The 26,408-nt window shown below is 40.6% G+C and overlaps 2 protein-coding genes and 1 long non-coding RNA gene across 3 annotated transcripts; 1 reads left to right on the top strand and 2 right to left on the bottom strand.

Annotated features, from left to right (window-relative positions):
- Positions 1-5,105: 5,105 nt before the first annotated feature.
- Positions 5,106-22,049, bottom strand: LOC106817639. Its single transcript, XM_014822328.1, has 5 exons — positions 21,951-22,049; positions 15,889-16,000; positions 15,536-15,621; positions 7,261-7,421; positions 5,106-5,174 (listed from the first exon to the last, which is right to left on the bottom strand). The coding sequence occupies exons 1-5, from the start codon at positions 22,033-22,035 to the stop codon at positions 5,106-5,108; spliced, it is 513 nt and encodes a 170-aa protein (XP_014677814.1). The 5' UTR covers positions 22,036-22,049.
- LOC106817919 lies at positions 9,564-12,021 on the bottom strand. Its single transcript, XR_001395123.1, has 2 exons — positions 11,967-12,021; positions 9,564-9,638 (listed from the first exon to the last, which is right to left on the bottom strand). It is a non-coding gene; the product is annotated as an uncharacterized LOC106817919 (long non-coding RNA).
- A 43-nt stretch (positions 22,050-22,092) lies between the features above and the next one.
- Positions 22,093-26,067, top strand: LOC106817783 (ATP synthase subunit s, mitochondrial-like). The gene is made up of 5 exons (XM_014822484.1): positions 22,093-22,170; positions 24,031-24,278; positions 24,708-24,916; positions 25,119-25,281; positions 25,500-26,067. The coding sequence occupies exons 1-5, from the start codon at positions 22,153-22,155 to the stop codon at positions 25,669-25,671; spliced, it is 810 nt and encodes a 269-aa protein (XP_014677970.1). The 5' UTR covers positions 22,093-22,152; the 3' UTR covers positions 25,672-26,067.
- The last annotated feature ends 341 nt before the right edge of the window (positions 26,068-26,408 follow it).

The raw sequence follows: 26,408 nt of genomic DNA, 5'->3' as shown, positions 1-26,408 counted from the left end.
TGGGGGTAAATGGCATGGGGTAATTGTCCGGAGGTAATTGTCCCGGGGGTGATTGTCCGGGGGGTGAATGGCATGGGGGTAAATGGCATGGGGTAATTGTCCGGAGGTAATTGTCCCGGGGGTGATTGTCCGGGGGGTGAATGGCATGGGGGTAAATGGCATGGGGTAATTGTCCGGGGGTAATTGTCCCGGGGGTGATTGTCCGGGGGGTATTTGTCCTGACACCATTACATATTACATATACGCACACAGACACACACATTTATATAAATATAGACACATATTCATTCAGAATGTAACATTGTTCTCCTATCTGCTATATGTTGTTAAAATTGTATTTTTTAACATTTTTTTAAATGTGCTAAGTGAAGGCTTTCTTTTTGTGTCTATTGGTAGTTTATTCCATTGATTTATTGCCGCCTTAGTGAGTGAGTTGTGTCCATACATATTACTTGTTGTTATTTGTTTTAATTTAAGTGTCCTTGAATTTAATGTAATATTTGTCAGGTAAGGTAGGGGATTATTTCTAAGTGGTTTGTATAGATGGTGGTTGTATTTGTATATAAATATAAGTGTGTGGTATTTCATTAGGTATTCGATTGGAGGTACTTTTAGTTCCTCTCTAGTTCTAGCAGCTGCTCCTGTCTGTCTCTGTGATGTAGCGTTTTTGTATAGGAATAACCTGTTATAATGCGTAGAGCATAATTCTGCAGTGTGTTTAGTCTATCTAAAGCTTATTTGGGGAGATTTATAAGCAGTGTAGATCCATATATGAGATGCGACAGGCAGAGTGACGAGTATATTTGCAGCTTTGTGTTTGTGTGTAGTTGACCCCGTATCTCTGAGGAAGCTAATACTTGTACTCATCTTGTCTACTATGTAGTCAGTATGGTCATTCCACGTTAAATGCTGATCTATATACATACCTACAAATTTTACTGTTCTCGATTGTGGTATCGAGTTGTTACTTATTTCCAACTTGATGTTGACAAAATGAGTGACGTATGAATTGTAGTCAAATTAGTAGTTGTCCGCACCTGGCCCGTGAGAAGGGTTGCGTTGCATCTGATGTTACGTGCTGTGAACAGATACATAATGATAGAGAGAGCGAGAGAGATTGTAGTGATTGTGTAAAAGAGCGAGAGATAGCGAGGGAGCGGAAGAGAGAAAGAACAAAACAGCGAAAAAGAGCGAGCGGCACAAAAAGAAAGGCTATATATATACATACATACATATATATATATAGAGTACATAATAGGAGATCCTCCTATTCTCCTATTATGTAGTATATCCTGTATAGGAGATAAATTCTCCTATTATGTACTTTTGATATATATATATTATAGAGAGAGAAAGAGAGAGAAAGAGAGAGAGAGAGAGAGAGAGAGAGAGAGAGAGAGAGAGAGGGTGACAGAGATAGATGGAGAAAATGAGAGAAGGTAGTGAGTGAAGGAGTGAGTGAGTGAGTGAGTGAGTGAATAAGTGAGTGAATGAATGAGCGCGAGAGAGACATACAGTGAAAGAGGAAGAAAAGAGTGCGATATTGCAGTGTGAAAGAGTCCGTATGGCTTTCCCTGTGTTTGCACCTGCGTAAAATCACCCACGTAAAATCTGCTGTATCATGTTTGTATAGATTTTGTAGAACTTGGCGTAACTAATGGGACTTTACTTTTAACGGCCGTAAGGTGACGTAAGAGTTGTAATTCCCTAGCACAGTAGGAGGCAGACAGTAGCAGCTATATTCGTGACGTATGACCACAGACTAACGGATATATATATATATATATATATATATATATATATCCGTTAGTCTGTGGTATGACCCTCGCCCTGCCATATATCCTAGAATATATATCCTTTAAAATTCTGTACGACCGTTAAATATCCGTACCCGCTAGCACACTAACACTGCCAAACTAATTATAATGTCTATAACCGTAATGCCTCCTGCGCTCAAAAATGTTCCGTTCTTTCCTATTTCCATTCCTCGTTCATTCCATTCCTAAACGACGAATGCAGTTATAGCAAAGATTGATTGATGTAATGGAAATATATATTAGTGTTGATATGATTGCTGCAAACCTATCTTGCCTATATGTCTTATTTCGCCGACTGAAATTCTAACTATGCTCTGCACATTAAATCCAAATCCATGCAAACATACAATTACATCTAATCAGCAGAGGAGAGTCTTGTTCTAGAGACATTAACTGATAAAATCCAGGTCAGAGACACAACATACCCGTCGCTGATGCTCATTCAGTAATTTCGTGTTCTTGTTTTAATCATTTTTGAGTTAGAGGACTGTAAACACGATTGCCTAACGAACTATCTAATAACGAAACTCCGCGTAAACCCTTAAACGATTCTGAGTTGTTTACTCTTCCTTGCCTCTTTCGATCTCGTATCTCGTGTCACACATAACGATCTAAAAATCTGTGTGCGTGTGTGTGTGTGTGTGTGTGTGCATGTTTTTGTGTGTGTGTGTGTGTGTGTGTGTGTGTGTGTGTGTGTGTGTTTGTTTTGTGTGTTGTGCGGTGTTGTGTTGTGGTGGTTGCGCCGCACGTGCCGTGTTGTGTGTCTGTGCATGGGTGCTGCTCTGTGCATGGTGCGCGTGGTGTCGTCTCTGCTCTGTCTCTCCTCTCTCTCTCTCTCTCTCTCCTCTACTCATATATATATTTATTATATATATTATATATATATAAATGATATTACTATATATATATATATATCATATATATATATATATGGGCCTATCCCGGAGTTGATTAATCTAGACAGGACTTCTGGTTCTTAATCTGATTCCTGCTGTTAGCATCACTTAAAATTCATAGCCATATTCCTTTTTATTACCGTTTTCGCAGCTTTCGATATTATCCGAAAATCGACTTTATTATCCACCGTTTCTACACATTCTTCACATTATATAACTGAATTATCCACGGTTTCCACAATAGAAATAATATAATTAGATGAAACTATCTAGCATATATTTCTATAGTTTACACGTCTGCAACGATGGCCCCCTTTAACGGGATCAAAAAGATGTGGGCCCATTGTCAGCAGCATCACGCTTGGTCACTCGAAAATAACTGGGGACAAACACCGACAATTTTCGCAAATATCGGAAGAAATTGGAAATCGCCTGTGGATCATTTCCACGCAGAGTCAATATATTATTATCAACGATGAGTAACTCCCCCGGTAACCGGATCATCCGTGCTATGACCCCGCGCTGCAGTTTACCGCTGCGTGCTTGTGTAGCAGCAGCAGCTAGCAGCACAGGCACTTAATTGGACCGTTTCAATAATAAAATGATGGTTAATAAATACAACTTGTCAGTACTACTACTAGACCTACCGGTACCAATATCAGTAATAGTCTTAATGTTTGATTTGACTTAATAACTTTACTTCAACACCGTCCAATACACCGCTGCAACACATAGCGCGCACACCATTGTGCATGCACAAATATACAGTGATATAGAGTGTGTCACTCTATATCACTGTGTATTTCTGCATGCACAATGGCGTGCGCGCTATGTGTTGCAGCGGTGTATTGGACGGTGTTGAAGTGAAGTTATTAGGTCAAATCAAACATTAAGACTATTACTGGTACTGGTAGGTCTAGTAGTAGTACTGACACGTTGTAATTATTAACCATCATTTTATTATTGAAACGGTCCAAGTGCCTGTGGCTAGCAGGATCAAATGCAGGGAAGTGCTAGTATAGGCTGTAGTACTGGCACAGGAACCCGCATTTCTGCGCGCCCAAAAATATTAGAAATAGTCAAACATGTGCAACGCAGCATCAGAAGTGACTAAAAACAAGTATGTTTTTAGTCGGCTGTGTTTAGCTTACATAGCATTGCATGTGTGAAAGGCCGATTCCACTCTTATTAATCCAATTATGTTCTCCCAATTTACACAATGTTACACGTAATTGCATTTTTCTTCATTTGCTTTACTACGCAACACTGCATGACCGTCAATACAACGGCTATTAAATTAGGAGTTAATTAAGCAACAAAAGAATGCCACCCCCCCCCCCCCGACCGCCTCAATTCCTTGCCCGTGCATTGTCTTGCTTTGAGCTCTATGCAGGGAATCTACACTCGCCTCTGGTAGCAGTGGAAGCGCCGGGAGCGTATACGTATTCGTCCGTCGCAAGGATTCACATGGGAGCGTATTGGGATTGAAACGGCATGTCGATGTACTAGGTTGCCGTAAAATCGGTAAAATAGGCACCGTGGTGCGCGGTGGCGGGAAGAAAGCTGGCGAGTACCTGACATGCAAGTATCGCCCCTAATGGCACGCAGGAGGTCGCACGACTTTCTGCACATTCCGGCTTTGTAGTGCGTGAATCATGCTAACTGGTTAGCGCAATATGCAATCTCCGCATCCTTGTCAACGGCCAACTGGAGACGAATGGAAGACCGACAGAAAAAATGTGTCAGCGGAACTGCTCAAGAGCTAGGTACGAGGAATCGCAGGTACTTCGTAGCGCATCTTTACCTTCGTTCCTTCACGTCAGCTGTCGTCATCCAGCGATGATATGAACCAGCGCGTGAAAACAAAGCATGACCAGATAGCGATACCCTCGCGTCCGGTGTGTGTATATATACACACCGCACATAATTACAGCCAATTATGAAAAACAGCATTAGAATTACAGGCACCGGATATAGAAATAATTGTAGAAGTAATAGACATAGTCATTTACATGACTATGCAATTTTCTCCGTTATAAAACAGAGGCACACCAAACGTCTTTAATCGCAAGATAAATGATAAAATAATAATTGAAATAAAGGTCGAAATGGCTTCTTAACGCATGAAATGCTATGTCCTAATGTTGCTTCACTTCCCAGACACTACGCCAAACATAATGATGGCTCGCTAAAGTTATTGAACTGTAAATGATTGATGGAAGTTCCACTTCAACGCAAAGCAACCGACTGATACATGAGTATACGCTCCGCATGTGTGCTCGGTAACGGACAAGCTGGCGAGGGTTACTGTGAACTCTGAGCGTTCTGCGCTATGCCGATTACCTGCCGGCGGCGCTAATTAAACATTTACAAACACATCACATAACTAGTCTCAAAGGACGCTGAGATTGATGGCCGGCAGCCGTTCACTCTCAGGCGGCCGCGCCGTCTCGCCAGTGACCTTGATCCCACAGAGACGTTATCGTACGAACCCTGCGATCATTATTTTAAAGAAGAGAAGGGCAACAAACGATTCGATGACAAACACGCAGTTTATTACGAAACCGCTAGGCTTACAAAACCGTGCTATATACGTGCTATAACCATATACGAACAATCCTTTGCGTCATACAAAAACAGAAGACTCTACATGACAATAACGCGATGATGATGGCGTAATCCCGCCCCACGATCATTAACTCGATCATTAGCTATTAACGCGGAATTCGATTTTCAGAATTATGTAACGTATTACTACGCGATTTCACAACCCGCCAGCCGCCACGATCACAGGGACAGGTAAATACTCCACCAATGAGCTAATGACCTTATTTTTCCACCGATTAGTTAATAACGTGTATTTTTCTCTCTCGTGTTCTCACCCAGTCACCTACTGGTTGTCTACCACTGCTGTTTGCACCGCTGTAGCCACATTAATAAACCAGCAGATGTTACAAACCTGTGCGCGGCTATAACGACGATTCAAGTTTCTCAGTGACTACTACATAACACGCGCAACGTAGGGAAGATCGGCGTGCCACTACAAACAGTGAGCACACGACTGCCAATATCTATTCTTAGGCACTAACACATAGCCCCTGCGAAATCATGCCATTATCTACAATCAATAACCAAGCGTCTGCCTCTACCTTCTCCACACTTTCACTCTCTTTCTCTCTACCTGGATACGCAGGAATGGATCAGCTAGATCTGAATAAAGACGAGTAAGCAAACAGTTCTGATGATCATGATTTTGTAGAGGAAACTTAAATGTCCCAAATACCACTATATAGATTCCATATGTACAATCAAATTAATAAATTTCTTATCAATAGAATAACATATAGAAATATTTTAAGCATATATTATTCATGTTATATGAAAGGAATCTTACTCAGGTAATGGGGTCATTGGTTTACTGACCGATTACTAAATAACAGAGCCGATCTCACATAAATATGACATTACTGGATATTACTAATAATTTGATTTTTTCCCATCACAGATCATTTAAAATTGATAAATTGTACTAACAGTTGGCTGATTGCAGACAGAGACTTTGCCAGCACATAAGGCAACTGTCATAAAAGCATTTCACACATATTTAAACACATGTTTTAGCATTTTATTCCTATTGCCATACATCAGAATAAAAAGGTTTCATTCACCCTGGCAATGATTATGCTGGAAGAATTTGCATTGAATCTGTTCATTATATCTCTTTGTGTATGCTATGTAAACATGACAGAAAATTCCTGGTCTAGGAAATTTCTTCATCTCTTTGCTGCCTCACTGCCTTTTCGTAAATTCCTCTAACTCACCATTGTCCTTATTTGTCTCTCACTCCATCAGGTTCTCTATATTTCATACAGCACTGTTTACTGGTCATGAAGTTATATATGCATAATGCTGGTAGAGATCAGTGAAAAAAATACACGGGGGCTCGGGGCGATTTAGCCCCCGAAATGCCAAAAAAGCCCCGGAAATGCCAAAAAAAAACACCGGAAATTTGCATAGAGTTCAATGCAAACCAAATTTTAGAGTGCTATTTTCATGCACGCGAGCTTGAAAAGTAGCCCCCGAAAAATAAATTTGTTTCCTGGTAGAGATGTTCTTTTTACTGTAAATTCCTTGGGTGCTTAATTCGTTACATACAACACAATGTACGTATTACACTACCACTACCAACTAAAGTATTAACCTAGTATTAACGATTAAAGCCAAGAGGCAAAAATAACCACGAAACAAAAGCAAATGTGTAATGTACATGATGCTGAATAACAATTAGATTAGCCTATTACATTATTTGTATGAGTAAATCAGCTGCAAATCAACATTCGAGTTGCATAATTTTTTACTTAGAAAATGGCGTTATCGTTTATATCGCATTACAAACCAGAATGTATCACATATTGGATTGTGGCATGTGTACTGATTCACCACGTAGTGCTAAGGCATTAACTCTACTGTGGCTAATGCCAGTAATTGCTTTAGATGGCTAGAGAAATAAAACATGATAATACAAAAAAAAGTTTAATCCCACTAACCTTTTCCAAGCAAATCCGTTCACCAATGTCTGGTGGAAAGTTGCCCCGGGCGACTACCAGGTCATTCGTTGTGACTTTCAGCTGGCGGCCAGTGAGATGAACAACAGCAAAGAGCTGTCCAGGAATTGCACACGCCTCCTCTGTAACTTTCTGTAGCACGTCTACAATGGTATATATATTTACTGACAGTTGTCACAAAGTGGTATGTTTACAATAATTTGCTAAAGTCTAGGTGGGTAGCCACAATTGTATTCATTGAGGTAAACCGAGTAAAACAATTATGCAAGAAACGTGTTGCAGAAAACAAGCTGTGGTGCAACCGCGTTATCCTGTTCCATATCACGAAGCGTCCAGAGAGACCGGGTACAAGATGGCGTTGCGCAAAAGATGCGTTGTTCCCCGACCGCCGATTGATGCCTGTCCCATATTCTCTCATCGTGACCCATGCACGGATAGAGAGATGGTATAATCAGAGACTGGTAGTGCATAACACGTGCTCGGATGACGTAGATGGGACTCTCACTGTTCACATGATAGGTGTAGACTGATACACCCAACCGCGGAACAGTCGATCGTGGGCATCCAGGCTTTTGTGGTTCTGAAAGTCCTTGAGAGTATAAAATGATCTCGGCTAGAATGTTAGGTAGTCAATTCACGAGATCCAAATAAGTACGGGATGGGCACAAGTTGTGTCCTCGCTCCATTCTCGTACGGGTGTCGATTGCCAATGCACGAAATTTTCTCGAGATAGCGTGCATTGGCTACGTTGTCTAGTGAATCAAAGTACTTATCCATACTACGTACACTACAGACAGTCGACAAACGTGCATACACAAGCTATTATAAAAAGCTGCATTTGATAGCTAGAGTAGATGCAGTAAAATCGGTGAAATTTCTGAACTCTCACGATGTAAACAAACTCAAGTCTATGAACATAATATGTGATGCGTGCAATCTTCTGATCTGCTCAATCTACGAATCTGCCGACTGTGTGGCAGCCTCATTGAACTGCAGCACCTAAAACCCACGCTGATAAACCTGTCTGGTAAATCGGGATCCTCTTACTTCTAATATCTATTGCAATAATAACACTATAGCCAATGTAAAATCGGTCGATTGTGCAGAGTGACACATTACACGAGACGCGTGTTCGCTCTATTCGTAACCGATATGGCCGCCGGCACGGGATTGTAGGTAATATTGCTATTTTTAGACCAAATCGCGGAACCCTCTATACGCTGACGGTCGATTATTAACAGTATTTTGTAAGTGAAATCGCTGAAGACAGTGTTAGTGACGGAACAAAACACGCTTCGTGTCTAAGCCGCTCGATATCAGCTGCGTAACGGAGTGAATAAGTTTCTGTAATCAAGAAATTTATTTTTACATAGGTGTAACGTTGAATTATACGTTTGATGTAGAAATGATGAAGTAGAAATCCAAACTTGTGTTTTAAACTGCATAACTTTAATATCTGCTCACGTCACATCTCCTTGCACACAGAGACAAAGACACGCGCACACGCACCTAAGCGCGTGTGCTTTCTCCCGCGACCACAACCAGCCTCCACGACTCCTACATCTCTGTCCTATATATCACCCCCAAAACCCCTACATCCTGAGCGCACATGTCACCCGTTCTCCCAGACCGCGTCTTACCCCCATTTCACAATGACCCTAGAAACGTCCGACCTAACCCACGTTTACCATTCTCCCTATAACATCAATCTAGCCGCACAAGATGCGCGACGCTCTGTCTACATAGACTACCACTTCTAAAGCATATGTTATTGTTACACAGGCATTCTTGAACATCGACGAGACAGTGTGCTAATTACGTTGTCACTTTCATTTTCAAGCAAGTTTTCACTTCGGCTGGCGTGACAATGGTAAATTCATCTTCTCTGCATACATCGCAATAAATTGTTTCTGACGAAAAAAAACACTAATAAAAAAATTGTAAGCCGTCAAGCTGTGCAACCAAAAACAAAAGAACGTTAATAGTGCTTTAACTGACACAAATTACTATGACTAGGGGCTAGAGAAAGACAGAATGCCCTTGGGCACAGATGTGTCTAGCAGGACGCATGGTGCACTGCAGATGCACACGGGGATTTCACCGTTACCGACCATATGTAGGGTAAGGTTTGCCAATGGGGAAGGGGATCTTCCATGTTACACCAGCACCAGTTTCAGTCCCGTCACTCAGACAAACCTAGGGCCTGGCCTGCCAGCGAGCCGTGCGCAGTGAATATATTGCAGCACTCATACTTACACTTGTGCTTCCTGAAGCGCTTCCGTTTCTTGAAGTGGAACCAGAAGACGGTTTGTCCAATTGTCTTCTCCAGGACAGTCGCCTCCACCCGCACCTGGGACATACTGAAAGATACATGGCAAAGATTACACACCCTGAACGCACTGCTAAGTAAACGCACAAGAAGAGAATTAGAGTAGAATTCCAAATGTAAATTATTAAATAACTTCAAAAATTAAAACAAACAATATTTCAAGTAATTAGTTTACATAAAAATTACATTTTAATTATTTTTCACATGAATTCCACAAATATATATATATACGATTCCTCGGCAGCAAATAGGCAAATAAATGCAGTCCCCAGGCACTATACTGGTCCACATTATGTTGTTTTGTTGAGAGAAGCAATTGCATGGAAGCGTTTACATCAAAATTGAATGCACTATCTTTGAACGTTTTACGAAACTGCCACACTGGTGTCTTTTATAGAAATATATAACTAATTTCGCATTTGTGAGGAACTTTTGAAGACATGACAGACTTATCCACAGCTCTATCTATCAGTAGAATCCATAATCTGTCAATTTAAGATGAAGAACATTCAAAACTCTTTGAGGGAAAAGACAACATTTAACACGAGTTTTTTTTCCCATTAATGTAACATTGATTTTCTGTGTGATCACAATAATTATATGCACGTACCAGTACATGCATATACACGCATATTTATTTAGTATATACCTACAGGGATGTACACACGTGCGCCCGCACACCAGGGGCGTAGCCAGGGGTGATTCCAGGCATTCCGGAATCCCCCCTGGTTTGTATCAAAATAGCACATATCTGATACAGTATGTATATAAAAGCATGAAACGAAAATTTTAACGAAGTTTTATTAGTATATAGTAGGTTTGGAATCCCCCCTCTTGTAAAGAATCCCCCCTCTTGGAAAAGCTGGCTACGCCCCTGCACATGCATACGAATATAGGTACACGCATGCACGTGCACGCTTAATGACACAAGGACGCACGCATGCACAAGTGCGTACCACACACACATGCAATTACGCATGCACGCCATAACTACGCAGCATACACGCACACTTGTATCCCCACTACTCTCATCAAATTTTCAATGTCGATAATTTTACAGTTAAGAGTTCATGTGAGCCTCTATATCGTTTATTAGCAACATTTGCAAATACAGCTATCATCTTTCTACTTGGCAGCACATCGTTATTACATGAGAACCTATTTTTTCGTGATGCATCAGCATTTAATATTTTTTTTAAGTCTCTGTTGAGGTATTTAATAAATTATCTGTATTTTAGAGGTATTATATTTACGTTTGATTGCTACTGAAATGTACAAATTGTTGGATGAACAATGACATATTTTAAAACAACTAATGTAAAATTAATTGGTTCTCGATAGCTGAGCTCTCATTATAATTGAGTGCAATTGAATTTTTACTGAAGTTCCAGCTTTACATATGCGTGTGCATCAGTCCCGTGTGTGTACAGCTACGATTACGTTTGCAGGTTAATCCAACTCTACATAACACATGTAAGCACCTGGGATCCTATCCTTCTTAAAACTTAAAAACTATAGATGCCAACACAACCGAGCCTAAAAACGAATACTAGAAGAACATGCATGCATAAATCACTAATAATAGAAAATGGTTCAAATAGAAAACTCTGCGAGTGATCAGTGAATTGCTATCCAAGATATTTCGCATGGAAACTTCTTAAATGAATTATCAGCAGTAGCTTCACTTTGTAAATGAAAATTCATGCAATATTGTTAGCATGACTCTAACTCACATTTGTTCGGCACATCAATTACGTGTCTACTAAATTAGCAAGAATCTGAAGTGAAACTAAAAACGGCCTTCCACTTATACATGGGTGATTTGTAAATGGAAATCATGTTGGATGTGATGTTCCACGTCTTTCCTGTGCACTACTAACTCAACTCGCACTCTCACTGCCTAAACATAACGTTGGTCAAACAGTAAAGGTCAATTGCAGTGAAATTTGCTGAAATTTGGCAAACAGCTAGCAAAGAGGAGAAGGTAGAAGTGACAACCATAAATTCTCAAACCACAGAGTTTTCTAAGAACATAGGTGCACCAGCGAGAAAATAATAGGGGGGGGGGTGTACGTACCCCAGCTATATCAGCATATATGATACAGTTTTGACTTAGGTATACCGCCGTCTGACTGTCTAAAGAATGAGAGTGCTGGACGCTTTTGCAACAGGCATGGGTGATAGTGTGAATGCCAGGCATAGACATCTACTGGTGGGTGGCCCTGCCCAACGCCACCCACTGTGGGGACATTCCTGCCCTTACAGTGGGCATAGTTAAATTGACGTGCTAAAACCGCAATGATCACGAGTAATCTATAACCAACCATTTACTAGTGCAGTTCACTCAATTCTGGCTTACCTCAGTAGCGGCCGGCCCAGCATGGTGAAGCTACTGCCACCTATGAGCAAAACCTGCAAATATAAAATTGATGTGTTAATACCAATAAATACCGACGTCGTGTACATTTCCTGCATATGTCCATGAGGATAGAGGTATACAGTTGATGGTCTGAAATGATGGCAGTGGCATCTATCCACATCACTACATCATGAACATAGCAGTCAAAAACCGGGGCACTTGTGATGCACAGGAATGTGCAGGATAAACTATATCTTTACAGAGAAATGAGATAGATGAGCTAGATTTGTATGCAGGAGAACAAATGAAAGAGTTCTGGATACAGAGCAAGGATGGATGAGCTGCACCTGGATACAGAGCAAGGATGGATGAGCTAGCTGGACCTGCATACACTACGCCCCCTCTCTCTCTCTCTCTCTCTCTCTCTCTCTCTCTCTCTCTCTCTCTCTCTCTCTCTCTCTCTCTCTCTCTCTCTCTCTCACAACCACACGCTATCGCACTTTGTTATTTTCCTTTCCTTTATCTTTCTTTCTTTCTCTAACCTCTTCTCTCCTCACCGCCACGGTACCTGTCTGGTTACGCTCTCACACAACGCTTCACCAAGATGTTCAGGGCGCGCGAGTACACGAGCAGCGCGCGCGCCGCACGCCACGTGACATGCTGAGCAGACGACGAGGCGCTGGCGGCGTGCGACCCCGTCCTCACGCTTCCATCAGCGACCCCGGCAGCACGTCGATAGCGTTGATTCGCAGGACGCTGTACGGTTGCCGAATGACTGCAAGGAGAAGAAGAACGAGGGCGCGAGATGAGGAGACGCCGATCGACTGATCACGCGACGAGAGCGCGAGCGAGCGAGACAACGCGAGCGCTTGCAGCGATCCTCGCGGCTAACCGCTCAGTGACCGCGCCTACTGCCGAGACGCGACACGCGGCAATCACGTGACGGCTAGCTGCGAGACGGCACGTCGCGATCACTGAATTATCTCTCTTAAGTACTTTTACTCGCCAAAAAAATCGCGTTTCTTTCACCGGTTCCTTCCGCGTATTATTACGTTAGAAGTTGCCTCGGCTCGGAAATACTGGCTAGGGTTGCTGTAAATTTAAGGACTCAATTAGGGACAAGAGGGTCTCCGAGGTTAGCTGCGAAGTTGGCGAGCCGACACACGAGACAAAAAACTAGTTGACTAATTTTTACTGATATAATATAAAGTATAATAAAGTATACATTCTACTAAATATCTACAATAAGCATGAATATTGAACGCTTCAAATTACTACGTAGGGTCAGTGGTTTCTTATCCTACCGCCTATGCTCACGACACACCACTAGCTCACACACGATTTCGCTAGCTAGCACTTCTGTCGGAGTTTTTACCAATAGAAACTTCGGTTCCCGTATTCAGTGACTTATATTACGGACTTATTATTACTTACAATTATTACTTACGTGACTTATTATTACGGACAATGGCTGTAGCGCGGTTGCAAATAATCTCCCATTTGCGGCCAAATCAAGTTAAAATGTTTCCATAAATCAGGTTAAATTACGTCGGGAAATTACAATGCCTCCCCCCCCCTTTGCATTGCCAATGCAACGCACAACATATTTTGTTAATTAAAATGTTCTTCCAAAAGATTCTCGCGAGACAGACGAATAAATGAAAACACAGCGTATTTTCACGCTAATAGCGTAGGCTTAACGTGCGACTCTTCTAACCGTGTTACGTGCACGCACAGAAAGTGCAGCGCGGCCTGATCTATTTCAATGCATTCTGTTCGAAGTAAAACATAATAATAACTAGAGCACTCGGAGAGCGCAGACCTCCGCCAAGGCAGCTGAATTCTCTCACTCTGAAATTTTTTATTAATTAATTAAATAATTAATTGGATCCGGATCACCACGAAAATGTAATGAATTCTATGAATTCATGAATTCTATGAATTTTATGAATTCTAATGTAATGAATTCTAAGTTATCCCATTTCTGACCTATCCTGAAAATTTTATTAATTAATTAATTAATTGGATCCGGATCACCACCAAAATGTAATCAATTCTAAGTTTGTTAATAAGGCAATATACATCAATGCTGCCGCAGCCAGGCACACAAGCATGCACTTGCAGCGTTTCAATAAAATGTAATGCTAAATAAATACAAAATCTATTTACTACGAAAGTCACCGCGGCGCAAAAACTCCCCGAGCCAGGTTTGTTGGATATAGCATTTCGACCGTGCCCGGCCGCCACGTGAGCGCGGGGGAGGAGGGAGGCTGGAATGTCGCGCTCCGCCGTCTTCGTAAAAACATGTGCATATATATATTTGTGTGCCAGTGTGGTGGCGTATTGTAGGATTAGCTACGTGTAAAAACTGCCACGGCCACGCCAGCACGTGCTCGCACGACGTGCCGTCGCCACGGGCAGCGCGGGGTCAAGAGGTTGATAAAAACCTCGCACGTACGGAGCCAGGCGCTTTTGGAGATAGATAGCATCTAGACCGCGCCAGCCCACGTGGAGCGCCGTACACGTCTTCGTTAAAACCTCTGTGATAGACGTAACGCTACACTCGGCAGAAGCGCACGTCATCGCGTAGCGGCCAATGAGCGAGCGCGTCATTGCTGATTGACAGCATTTCTTGGAGTTTCTTGTAGGAGCCACTACGTCTTAGCCATGAGGCGCGCCACCCCAAAAAAAGTTTAGGGGCCGTTTGGAGATGGCCTCAAGCCGTCCATCCTGAAATGTCGGTTGGATTGCGCCCAGTTTTCGCGGAGTGCGTTTTCAGACCCCTGTCTCAGATCTGTCTAAGCGGACAAAAAGGGGGCGGCGTATTCGCGTTGGGGCGCGGCTTCGCCGCGAGCTGTGCGCTGCGCGCAAATACCGGGGCCGCAAGTCCGTCTAGAATTGATACTGACAATGGTAATGAATTGACAGGCAGGCATACGTCTTCCTGTTGTGTCCATACGGAACAATCACAATTCATAAATAGTGATTTCCACTGAAAAATGCAATCACTGCTATCTATATATATCCACAAAATCAACACAAGCAGTATCGTTCATTATTAAATTCATGACTACAAAATTAACACAAATTAAATCAGCTCAATCAATACTGATCATGACAGATAATGATCGAGCCCATCTTTGACAGATGAAGCAACTTTCCAACTCGTTAACAGATGGCACTGATGCACCATCTCTAGAGTTCCCTATCAGTTCCGTGTCCTATGCCGATGTTCCAGATGAGACACAGAATAGCATGTACCTCATAGGTAAAAACAGTAGAAGATATTAGCCAAACCTTGTCTCGTCACACGTCCGACACTTCTGCTGCCTCACATCCAACTCCTCGCCAGCTCACACACATGCACCGCTCAAACGTCGTAGCACCCGTTGCAAGCGACATGATACATTTTTTGCTGTTTCTATGATGTTATTTCATTGGAATCTACATCAAGGAGTTATTATTTTCCTCTTTGCACTTACATTAGTCAAAATTACGATACTTTTCATTAACATTCCCCAGGTGTATAGTCATACATTATGACTTTAGAAAAAATAACTAACATGTACCTTTGGTTTGCTCTACATCATTAACTTCCATAGGATTCTCCTCCAGTTCAGGAACGGTAACATGGTATTCCTCTCTAAATCTCTGCCTACAAAAATCACAATTTAGTATTATAATTATTAAAACATAATAGCCAGAGTGCACATCAATTAAACCTGAAATTATATGTAGATTATATGTATGATTGTAGATACATACAACAATCTTATAATCATAGTTCAATGTTGAATTTTTAATTTTCAAATAAAAAAATATCTGAACGTTTCTAATTTGGCACTCATATTATATATATATATCGCAATTTGAACTAACATGGATAATATGGGTTATCCTCCCTTTCATTATCACAACTTACCTAGCGAGCACAGAAGATGAGGTGCTAAGTGCTTTACATGACAGACAGAATGTTGGTGTCAATTGAGTTCGACAGGCAGACACAATAAAAAAACTCGGAATTTGTGACTTTCCTACAAAATAAATATCTAGATTACATGGTTTAGTTAAAGATGCAATAAGTTTAGCTAGTTGACATGGCCAAATAGTACAATATTGCACTTTGAGTCATACTGTCCCAGCAGTATATATATAGTTTATAATAACAATAACATGAAAACATATTACGTTTTACTTTTAACACGATAAATAAACGGAAATATAGTATCTTGCCCCCTGAATTATCAGTCTTTATATTTTGGGATACAGGGGGGATTTCCAGAGTTGGGCACACCTGTGCAAGTGAACAGGTAGTCATAGACCACACTTTAAAGGTCAAGACACACTTCAGTGATGAACGACTAACCATAACGTTCAAAGTCAAACTCACAGCAATAGGCAGATACACTGCAGGGGGCGGTTTCACAAAGCGTAATTAAGTCCTTAATCATGATTAAATCACTAATCATGATTAACCTCCCGACTCCTGTACATAAATTGAAGTGACTGTTTCACGAAGCGTTCAACTTTAATCATGATTAAGTTAATCACAATATTTCATTCTACTCAGGGGCATGATTAAATCCACTAATCATAATTAGTTGCTAGTACTAGTATGTAGGTAGTGTAGTAAGTAGGCGGCAGAATTTACAATTGAAAAGTTTACTTCCATTTTTTCCAAGGAAATTTACATTTTCTAAGATTAGCTGTACTAATTTAGTAATTATAATTGCAAATTAATTCCTTTTCAGGTACCGTATTCCAGGTAGTTTTGCGATGTCTGCCATTTTGAATACAGTGTAATTCATGTTTAAGTCGGCTAATTACGTACTTAAGTCGGCTAATTATTTGATTAGTTAAATATGTACTTAAATCGCTTCGTGAAAGATTTTCAAGTATGATTAACTAATCATAATTACCGAAGGATAATCATGATTAGTAATTTAATCATAATTAAAGTTAATTACGCTTCGTGAAACCGGCCCCAGGTGTTAATGACTGCTGTTAGGTGAAAGTTAGTCCCCTTTGTCGCTACACAATGGCAGGCATATTAGGTTTGTAAACTTGAGACCATTGAATATTACGTGGGCTTCATTTGCTCTGTTGTCCTGTGCTAATGGTAGCCAAATATGTTTGTTGGGCAACCTTTCACAATAAATGATCCAAATCTTATAAAACCGAATTTCCCCTGAGGGCATAAACTGGTCTGTGATCACAATCCTTAAACAGCTGAGCAGCCAAATTTCGTTACAAAATGTTTTTGTCACATGCTGATAAAGACGTTATCTAGGGCTGTGATTAGCTGTTTATGAAGTGTTGCACAACAATGTCGCGTGAAATTAGAAACAATTCTAAATATTTGTCTCGTTATGGTTGTCGTTAGCTCTAGAACTATAACCCTTCGCTCTGCCACAAGCAGAGGTTCCTGTGGCACAGCGAAGGGATATAGTTCTAGAGCTAGGTTGTCGCCAGATGTTAGCGCCTGTGTGCGCAACAGCTCATCAGAAACAATAGTTTCAATTTTTTTTAATGTCATTAGACGTTATGGTTGGTCGTTGCTGCTGCAGTGCGTCTTGACCGTTAGAGTGAGATTGTGTTATACAAACTATGTATGAACATTTAAACAGAATTGGTCTGGCATTATTACTATCACTATTAGTACTGGGTGACACAAAGATGCATATTATAACTTGTACAGTTTTTGTGGTATTAATAATGTGGTTGTGAAAAGCATTAACACAGTATTAATTGCATCGTTGTAGATAAAATTATGTTATTGAAATAATAGGGATCAATCCTAGTTTGATCTAGTTTGAAACTACAGAATCGCGAAAACTAGGCAAAAAAAAAACAGGTGAGTCAGCATAGCCTCGTTAAAGTTGATCAACCTCGCAGCTAAATGCATATATATATATATATACCTACTGTGAGCTTGCATATATTGCAAAAATTTACTACAACTCATTTGTATTGCTACTTTCGTAACATTTCTTCCCAAAATCTAAACGAAATTACTTCTCTTACGAACGTGGCACCACAGTGATGTTTACACTTCCTGGACACAGCAGAGCGATCGGCTCGATTCAGTAACAGTTCCTTTCTATGATAAAACAAGTTATAATTCATTATTCGATGTTTATTCAGTACAAAATTGTAAAATTTGTTTAAATCATATCGTTATCTATATTACTTACGCAATCAAGAAACAAATATAGTGTTTTCGTTCCAGGAACTATTTGCACTAGCATAGGGCTACTGCTAGCTGTGTAACAAAACCGCCTCCAAGAGTTTTCAAAATAGTCAACTTCGGAGCACATTTCTGGCTCAATGAGAACATTTCGTGATGTTTGCACACTGCAAGTATGCTCACAGTAGGTCTATATTTAAGCTTTTTGTTGCGAGGTTTACCCATTTTAATACAATGCCGTTTTGTTCCGCCTTCATGCATATAAATAAGATATTTCTTGGTAGACATAATAGGCAAGACACTGAAGAAGAGCTCTGTTGATTTGATAGTCTTTAACCCCACATTTGCGAAAATGAGGGCCGGAGACCCAAACTAGGATTGTACCATATTATCAGGAGTAAGATAATATAGGCAAGCTTATATATTATCTTTAATATATTATCTTACTCCTGATATTATTAATCTGAATTTGTCTACTTTTACTATTTGTGTATTTTACAATTTGTGTATTTTACTACTCTGAATCTGAAAATCTAATCTGAATCTTTTTACCCAACAACGTATTAGCTAGCGAGACGTGCAGCCGTGATTTGCACGGTCAGTTTTAAAACTGCACGGCCAAAAATGTGTAGCACGGCCTTAAATATTGATCTAAAGCCGTGTACATTGTAAAAATTGCACTCCCAAATATTTTTTCTGCACTCCCACAATACTCATTCATGGCTAATACCATAGTACCCAATCGCCGGATCGGCTTAGCTCTAGTACTATAGCCCGCGAACAGTTGCCGCAGGGCTATAGAACATTCTATTCTGAATGCTAGGGACCAACTTATTCATGGTTACTTGCGGCTATAAAACGTCTGTAGTAGGCAATTAATGCCTCTTATCCAAAGTGAATATGTCTTAAGTTATATCAGCTACTAAAATTTAACCTCTAACTATCGTTGAAATGGTCTGCTTGCGGTATTTCTTGTGAACGAACATTATTTACGAACTTCAAACAGCTATTTTTGGTGGCCCTGCAGCAACGCCAGTCAGCGGGTTGCTCCCTAGCATTCGTAATAGAATGTTCTATAGCCCTGCGGCAACTGTATGCGAGCTATAGTACACATGCGTCTAAACAGAGGAATTGCTCCGACCTGTGATTGGAGGATAAAAATTGAATTCGTGACGTCACGTTTTCATTTTTGCATACCCGCTGCATAAGTTATAGATATATTATCCTATGACCGGTAGGAAAGTGTACTAACTATCATATGGCGCGAACGATTTGAGTTACATTTCTATAAATCCTAGCTATTATAGACACATGTGTTAGCCTTAATCTTTGTAAATGTCTATTGAAGCTGGATTAGTCTAATTAATTAGCAAATATGCACACGCGCCACGCCAGGGCTCGAATTAACCGACGGCACCGACGGCAATTGCCGTCGGTGCCCTTATCAATCGCCGTACTGCCCCTGAAAATCCAACCCGACCGACGGCAGTCACCTGCCTTGCCCCTTTTGTGTAATTGCTGTCGGTGCCCTTTAATCTACTGCCCTAGTTTCGTTTTTAGTCGAGTCAACATAACACGTGCGCGGGCGTGCTGTAGTTGCAATGATGAGCTTAAAACCGATAGTCGCAGGAGGGAATAATAACAGCATCAGATAATTATTCGCTCCTGATAGCGGGCATGTAAAATTTCTTGTTACTGTATTTCCATTAGCAGAGGGGGGTACAGGGGTCGGTGTTACAGTGTAAGCTTACATGGGGGCATATTGTTTTGTACATTAAAAGCAAGACGATGTTGATGTACTAATTTGTTATGAGATTTCCTTTATTTTACAAAAGTGCCTTTGTGCCCTTCTCAAATTTTGAGAGTTGCCTTGGTGCCTTTTAAAATTGCCTCTGTGCCCTTCCATTTTAGAGAAAATTCAAGGCGATTTCTCACATGCCCTAAAAAAATTGCCTTGCCGTTCTCGTCGCTTAATTCGAGCCCTGCGCCACGCGGTATCGCTCATAGGCTAATATACGCGCGGCTATGGCCCGTAGGAAAGTGTACCAACTACTAACTATCATATGGTGCGAACGATTTGAGTTACATTGCTATAAATTCTAGCTATTATAGACACATGTCTGACTCTTAGCTATGATCCCTTTGAGTCTTGAGTTTAATGAAAGGCGATTAGCTTAATTAATTAGCAAATATTTACGCGCGGTATCGCTCATACTCGAGTCATAGACTAAGGCCGATGAAAGTTGATGTCATGGTTCTCGTCAGCGCCCGCATCAAATTTTACTCCCGCACCAAAAAAGTCCAACACTCATCGCTGACGAAATTCCCGCATCAAAAAGTCCCCATATGAAATTCCCGCCTCAAAAAATCAACAATCTACAGTCAGCACTACATGTATGGAAGACAAACAGTAAAAAAATTTGTATAAAAACTGTCAACAAAGAAGTTATGACATTTTTCAATCTTATTTTGCATATGTACAAGACCTGATACCCTCACTAAGTTCTATTGGCTTGTATATGAAAGACGAATGTTGATCTAAATCCCTCATCAAAATCTCAACAATGCCTGACGAGAACCATGAAATCAACTTTCATCGGCCTAAATGCCAAAATGGAAACGAAACGTCACGAATTCTATTTTTATCCTCCAATCACAAGTCGGAGCAATTCCTCTGTTTAGACGCATGTTATAGTACTACTACTAGTACTACTACTACTAGTACTACTACTACTACTAGTACTAGTACTACTACTAGTACTACTACTACTAGTACTACTACTACTTAGACTACTTCTACTAGTACCACCTTACTAGTACTAGTAGTACTAGTAGTAGTAGTACTAGTACTACTAGTACTACTAGTACTACTACTAGTAGTAGTATAGCTATAGTACTAGTACTACTAGTACTACTATAGCTCTAGTACTATAGCCCGCAGGATCGCTGCCGCAGGGGCCGCCGCAGGGGCCGCGATCCTGCGGGCTATAGTACTAGAGCTAGTACTACTAGTACTATTACTAGTAGTAGTATAGCTATAGTACTAGAGGGATGCCACTAGGGACAGCGCGTCTCCCAAGTCCGAAATAGTAGGTTTCAGGGGAGAGATAGTGATCCGCTAGATGGCGCGTTATTAATTAACAATTAATAAAATCAGTTAACCCTAACCCTAACCCTAACCCAAATCCTAACTCTAACCCTAATCCTAACCCTATCCCTAATTAAAAATAATAATAATAAGGCCCTCTAGGGAGAGAATTCGGTACCATGGGAGACGCGCTGTCCCTAGTCGCAGCTGTACTAGAGGCGAGCTACTAGTACTAGCATTACTACTAGTACTAGTACTAGAGGCTGAGCTAGGATCGGCTAGACCACTGCCACTGGCACTGACCAGATCATCCACGGCAATAGCTCTAGTACTAAAGCCCGCTTACATTAACTGCCGCTGGCCAGCGGCAGCGGCCAGCGGCAGTTAATGTAAGCGGGCTATAGTACTACTACTACTACTACTACCACTACTACTACTACTAGTAGTAGTACTAGTAGTACTAGTACTAGTACTAGTAGTAGTAGTAGTAGTACTAGAGCTACCACGGCAATAACCCGACCAGGCTGTGTGACTAACGTCAATACACCTATTACTACAGGTATTCTAACCCTAGCAATACCGTTTCTTGGAGCTACCACGGCAACAGCAGTGTCAACACCACACAACGAACACATTGATGTGACTAGTCTAAAGTAATAGCGCGTACATGTGTTTTTAAAATCGCCGCTTACGTAGACATAATATTTACCGATTATATTTAAACTCAAGATATTCCTTAATCCTACGAAATTTACAAAACAACGACTAGCATAAGTTTTCATGGCCGCCGCCATCTTGGTTTAGTGTTACAAACGGTGGTGCCCTCTGCTACGAATCTGTGCCCCATTTGAAAACAAAAGCGCACATGTTTATGATATTGCCTGATCTATGCCTATTACTATTAGTATTATATGGTTTATCTCATTCCCGTGAGTTTTCTGCAATATTTAACTATTTAAAACATTTATGAAATAGCGACTACGTTACCGAACATTATGCACATGTTTGGCGAATACTTTCTACTTATTGTTGTTATACTTATACTTATAACGTCTAGTGATATTAAGTTAAAGGGAGAGTTTACTCTAGGTTCTAGGGTTATTTTCAGCTAATTTAGGTTATAATTAGGCAGTGGCTACGGGTACGCCAGCCGTATCTTAATGTCTCGAGGCTACGGGTACGCCAGTCCATTGGCTTTCATACTTAACGAGACAAAGATGGCGGCGGTGGCGCCAGATTTGGAAATAACGCCTTGGGAAATAAATTCACGATTTGAGAGTTTAGATGAGCAAGAACCCTAACCCTAACCCTAAACCTAACCCTAACCATAACCCTAAACCTAACCCTAACCCTAATCCTAACCCTAACCCTAACCCTAATCCTAACCCTAACCCTAACCCTAACGCAAAAAAGGGGCTTGAACGACCGACGGCTACCGTACCTCCAGCCACTGCGTTATAATTACGCTACATAAAAAGTAGACCGATAATTCTGTCCCATATAACCTTTTTTATATTTTGGTGAGGGTTATATTGGGACAGAACGGGGTTCATTGAAATTTCGTGAGATCGCACGAAAAATGCATGCGCTGAGAATGCGGCCCGTACGCCGCTATTAGCGCGGAAAAAAAACCTACCGTTACCGTACCCTTCTACATGGCTTTACCTTGCTACTGATATGTGTATACATTCACTTCAATCGTTATTCACTTCTTAAAAGATTGTTTTTCATAAACACCGCTTCGTTTAACTTTCCTAAATTACAAACAACCATTTACAAACAATCAGACCAATCAGAGCGAGTCTATCAGCCCTCCTGCAGCGCCACAGATACAAGCGAGAACCAGGCTATTGTAAGACTCGCTCTGATTGGTCTGATTGTTTGTAAATGGCGAAGTAACTTAGAAAAGTTAAACGAAGCGGTGTTTATGAAAAACAATCTTTTAAGAAGTGAATAACGATTGAAGTGAATGTATACACATATCAGTAGCAAGGTAAAGCCATGTAGAAGGGAACGGTAGGTTTTTTTTCGCGCCAATAGCGGCGTACGGGCCGCATTCTCAGCGCATGCATTTTGCATGCGATCTCACGAAATTTCAATGAACCCCGTTCTGTCCCAATATAACCCTCACCAAAATATAAAAAAGGTTATATGGAACAGAATTATTCGGTCTACATAAAAAGTTTCATGGTTCAATCACCATTACAAATATTATTAAAAAATGTTTTAAAACTAACGACTACAGTTTGATTACAACGATGGTGGTGCCACTCAAAGCGCACGATCTGATAAGTTGCGCAAAACCACGTTCCAGCCAAGGGCTACAGACCGAGGGTGTTTCTTATTTATTCATTTAAACGCAAAAGGATTGTAATATCTTATAAACGACATAGAGTTTCAGTTATAATATGGATAAATTTGCCCTAAAATGAATATCGTTCGGTTAAATAGCATTTAGGTATAAATATAATTGCACTTTTGTGATTAGCCCTCAGTCTGTAATCTGCAAAATAAATTGTCAAATACGCAACTTTTTTGGGGTGGCAGCACGGTCGCGGGTGTCATGGCGCTGTTCAAATTTCGTAGCATTGATGTGTAATTCATTATAACAATTAAATTAGGTATCTGGTAACAAATACGTGTGGGTATAGACGATTTGTTATACAGTAAGTACAGTTGTATGCAGTAAAATCCTAGAGGCTACTGTCCCTTTAAAGTCCCTTTACTGTCCTTTTAAATAGTGGTAATATATGGGTAAAATGCAAAGTTAATCCGTTTTTTTATTCTAGCGGGTGGCAATGCATTCAATTGCAAGACACCCACTCTGTAAGGCAGTGTTGATCACCACAGTTGGGCTTCGTAGGACTTCCCATGTGGGTTATGCATGGATTCTCCAGAGACAACATTTGCTGAACTGTGCAAATAACCGACAGTGGACTGACATTTCTAATCCTTCATTGTTGTCGCCACATCTCAACAGCACAGCAAAACAACCAAAAAGAGGACTGTGGTGGTGGCTGAACGCGATCTTCAATATGTAAGTGAAGAGTTCCATTCAGTCAAGTGTGTATGCAAGGGTCACTTGCGAGCAATACCAAAAGCGTCCATTATACTAGACAGGTGTCCGCTAGTTGTGGTTTTACTGTGGGGTTCAGCTGCCAACTACTTTTATTTTAACATCAAAGGTTTTCTTTACATACAGGAGTCTGTGTTATTGGCTATAGGTGCATGTATCTGCTAGTTGGGGTTTGGGTGTTTGATTTGCAGTGTCTGGTCATTGTGGGTTGTATTTCTAATTGCAATGAAATTTCAAATGATATATAATGTATGCCACATGCAACTGTTATGTAACCATAGTGGCAAAATCGCTATATCATATTAAAATTTTAAGCAGCATACCTATAGACAGGAAACTCACAAATAGCATGGTATATGTATTGACTACATAATTTTCATTTTTATTCAGGGTATCAAAAGATCGAATCAGGGAGGTTGGGCCTGATAGAGCTTGTGTAGAATGGCTGATGCGTTGTGGGGCATTTGTAAAATTCAAGGACTATGAGCGTTGGCAGACAGACTACAACTCTCTACCTGGTGGTGGGTTTGAAAAGTACAAAATTGAGAAGATAGATGCCACTGATTCAGCTGTGATGAGTGTAGGCTTTCCACATTTAGGTACATATGAAATTCACGCTCACATCATATCGTGAAACCGATGAGATATAAACCGGCTAATTTTATCATCAACAGTGATATTAGTCATCCTGAGAAGCAAAAGTTGAGAACAAAATTAATGAAAGTTTTATTGATTCCAATAGATATTGATATTTTGTAAGTTGCTCACTCATAGCAGAATTCAATCGCTGTTAATTGCTAGATGGCTGCAAGCATGTGAAGTGGATCCGTCTGAAAAGCGCTCGCTCGGTAAATGATGAAGCAATGCAGCAACTACATTACGTAAAGGATACACTGGAGCATTTGGAGGTTGTCAGCTGTGGCAATGTCTCTGACAAGGGGCTGATGGCCTTACAACAATTCAAGTAAGTTAAAGCTTGCACCTTTGTTATTTCTAAATATCCGGCCGAAGCAGGAAGCTCTTCTATGCTGATAACATAATTGCCGTGTTTAGACATTGTACACTATAAAATTCCTAAACTTTGCTCTTTTACTTCTTGTTTGTGCAATTTGTATAAATCCATGCGTGTGTGATGATGATCTAAAATATTCAATTGCTATCATGCCTTTATTGTTTTTACAGGAATCTTAAATATCTTCTCCTGTATGATCTGCCAGAGGTTAAGGACAAGAAGGGATGCCTGAGAATTCTCCAGGATGCTCTCCAAGGGTGTGTGATTGAGTACCCAGAGAACATTGTACGCGGAGAGAGACAGAAAGAAAAGGAAGAAAGGGGCAGCCAAAACCAGGAGTAACTTGTTATGAACCTAACCAAATATTTTTTATTTGTCTTCCTAGTAACAGACAGATGTTTCTATTATTTTGTATTTTGCATTGTAAACTATACAAGAAGTGGATACGTTTCTATTGTGAACTGAATTGATTAATCTGTGGCCAAATATTTGTAAAATAATTAGTGTACAGACAATGTTGGTATGTATTTATTGTGTAGTGCTACTGTAGGCATAGTATTTAATTTTACTGTGTCAGGGTTCTGAACTGTTAAATTTACCTACTCTATGTAGAGGTTTATTATATGAGTCACGCTCATATAATATGAATATGAAGCCTGATATCTCAACGTTGTTTTTGGAGAAGTGTATGTAATCAGAATAAATTAGGAACAGTTTTGTTCGGTTTGTATGATAATATACTTGAGTTCTCTTGTTTTTTTCTCACCATATGTCTGCTAGCTCTAACCCTCACGGTCTCACAATATTGATAACAACACGTATAACCTTTCATTTTTTAGCTCACCTTGACATCGTCAAGCTGAGCTATTGCCATGGGTCGTCGTCCGTCGTACGTCCGTCCGTCCATCCGTCAACATTTGGCTATGGTCAACGATATCTCAGGAACCGTTTGACCGCATGTTTGAAATTGGGTGTAGTTGATACTGCTATGCTCCCATATTAAACGTCCTATTTTGGAGCACGCCAGTTGACGTACTTTCGAGCCACGGCAATTTTTGGCCGAAAATGGGAATTGCCAT

The sequence above is a fragment of the Priapulus caudatus genome, unplaced genomic scaffold (genome assembly GCF_000485595.1).
Source record: "Priapulus caudatus unplaced genomic scaffold, Priapulus_caudatus-5.0.1 Scaffold35, whole genome shotgun sequence".
Taxonomy (NCBI): Eukaryota; Metazoa; Priapulida; class Priapulimorpha; order Priapulimorphida; family Priapulidae; genus Priapulus; species Priapulus caudatus.
This window is presented reverse-complemented; position numbering and strand designations above follow the sequence as displayed.

Bases quoted from the DNA above. Each gene is read 5' to 3' on its own strand.
- LOC106817639 (XM_014822328.1), bottom strand. From the start codon at position 22,035: ATGGCGGCGGCCATGAAAACTTATGCTAGTCGTTGTTTTGTAAATTTC. The intron at 16,001-21,950 runs GTAAATATTATG...TTTATTTTGTAG, and splicing joins CTTGAGTTTAAATATAATCG to GAAAGTCACAAATTCCGAGT. The intron at 15,622-15,888 runs GTAAGTTGTGAT...TGATTTTTGTAG, and splicing joins TCATCTTCTGTGCTCGCTAG to GCAGAGATTTAGAGAGGAAT.
- LOC106817783 (XM_014822484.1), top strand. The intron at 24,279-24,707 runs GTAAGTGAAGAG...ATTTTTATTCAG, and splicing joins CTGAACGCGATCTTCAATAT to GGTATCAAAAGATCGAATCA. The intron at 24,917-25,118 runs GTACATATGAAA...GTTAATTGCTAG, and splicing joins TGTAGGCTTTCCACATTTAG to ATGGCTGCAAGCATGTGAAG.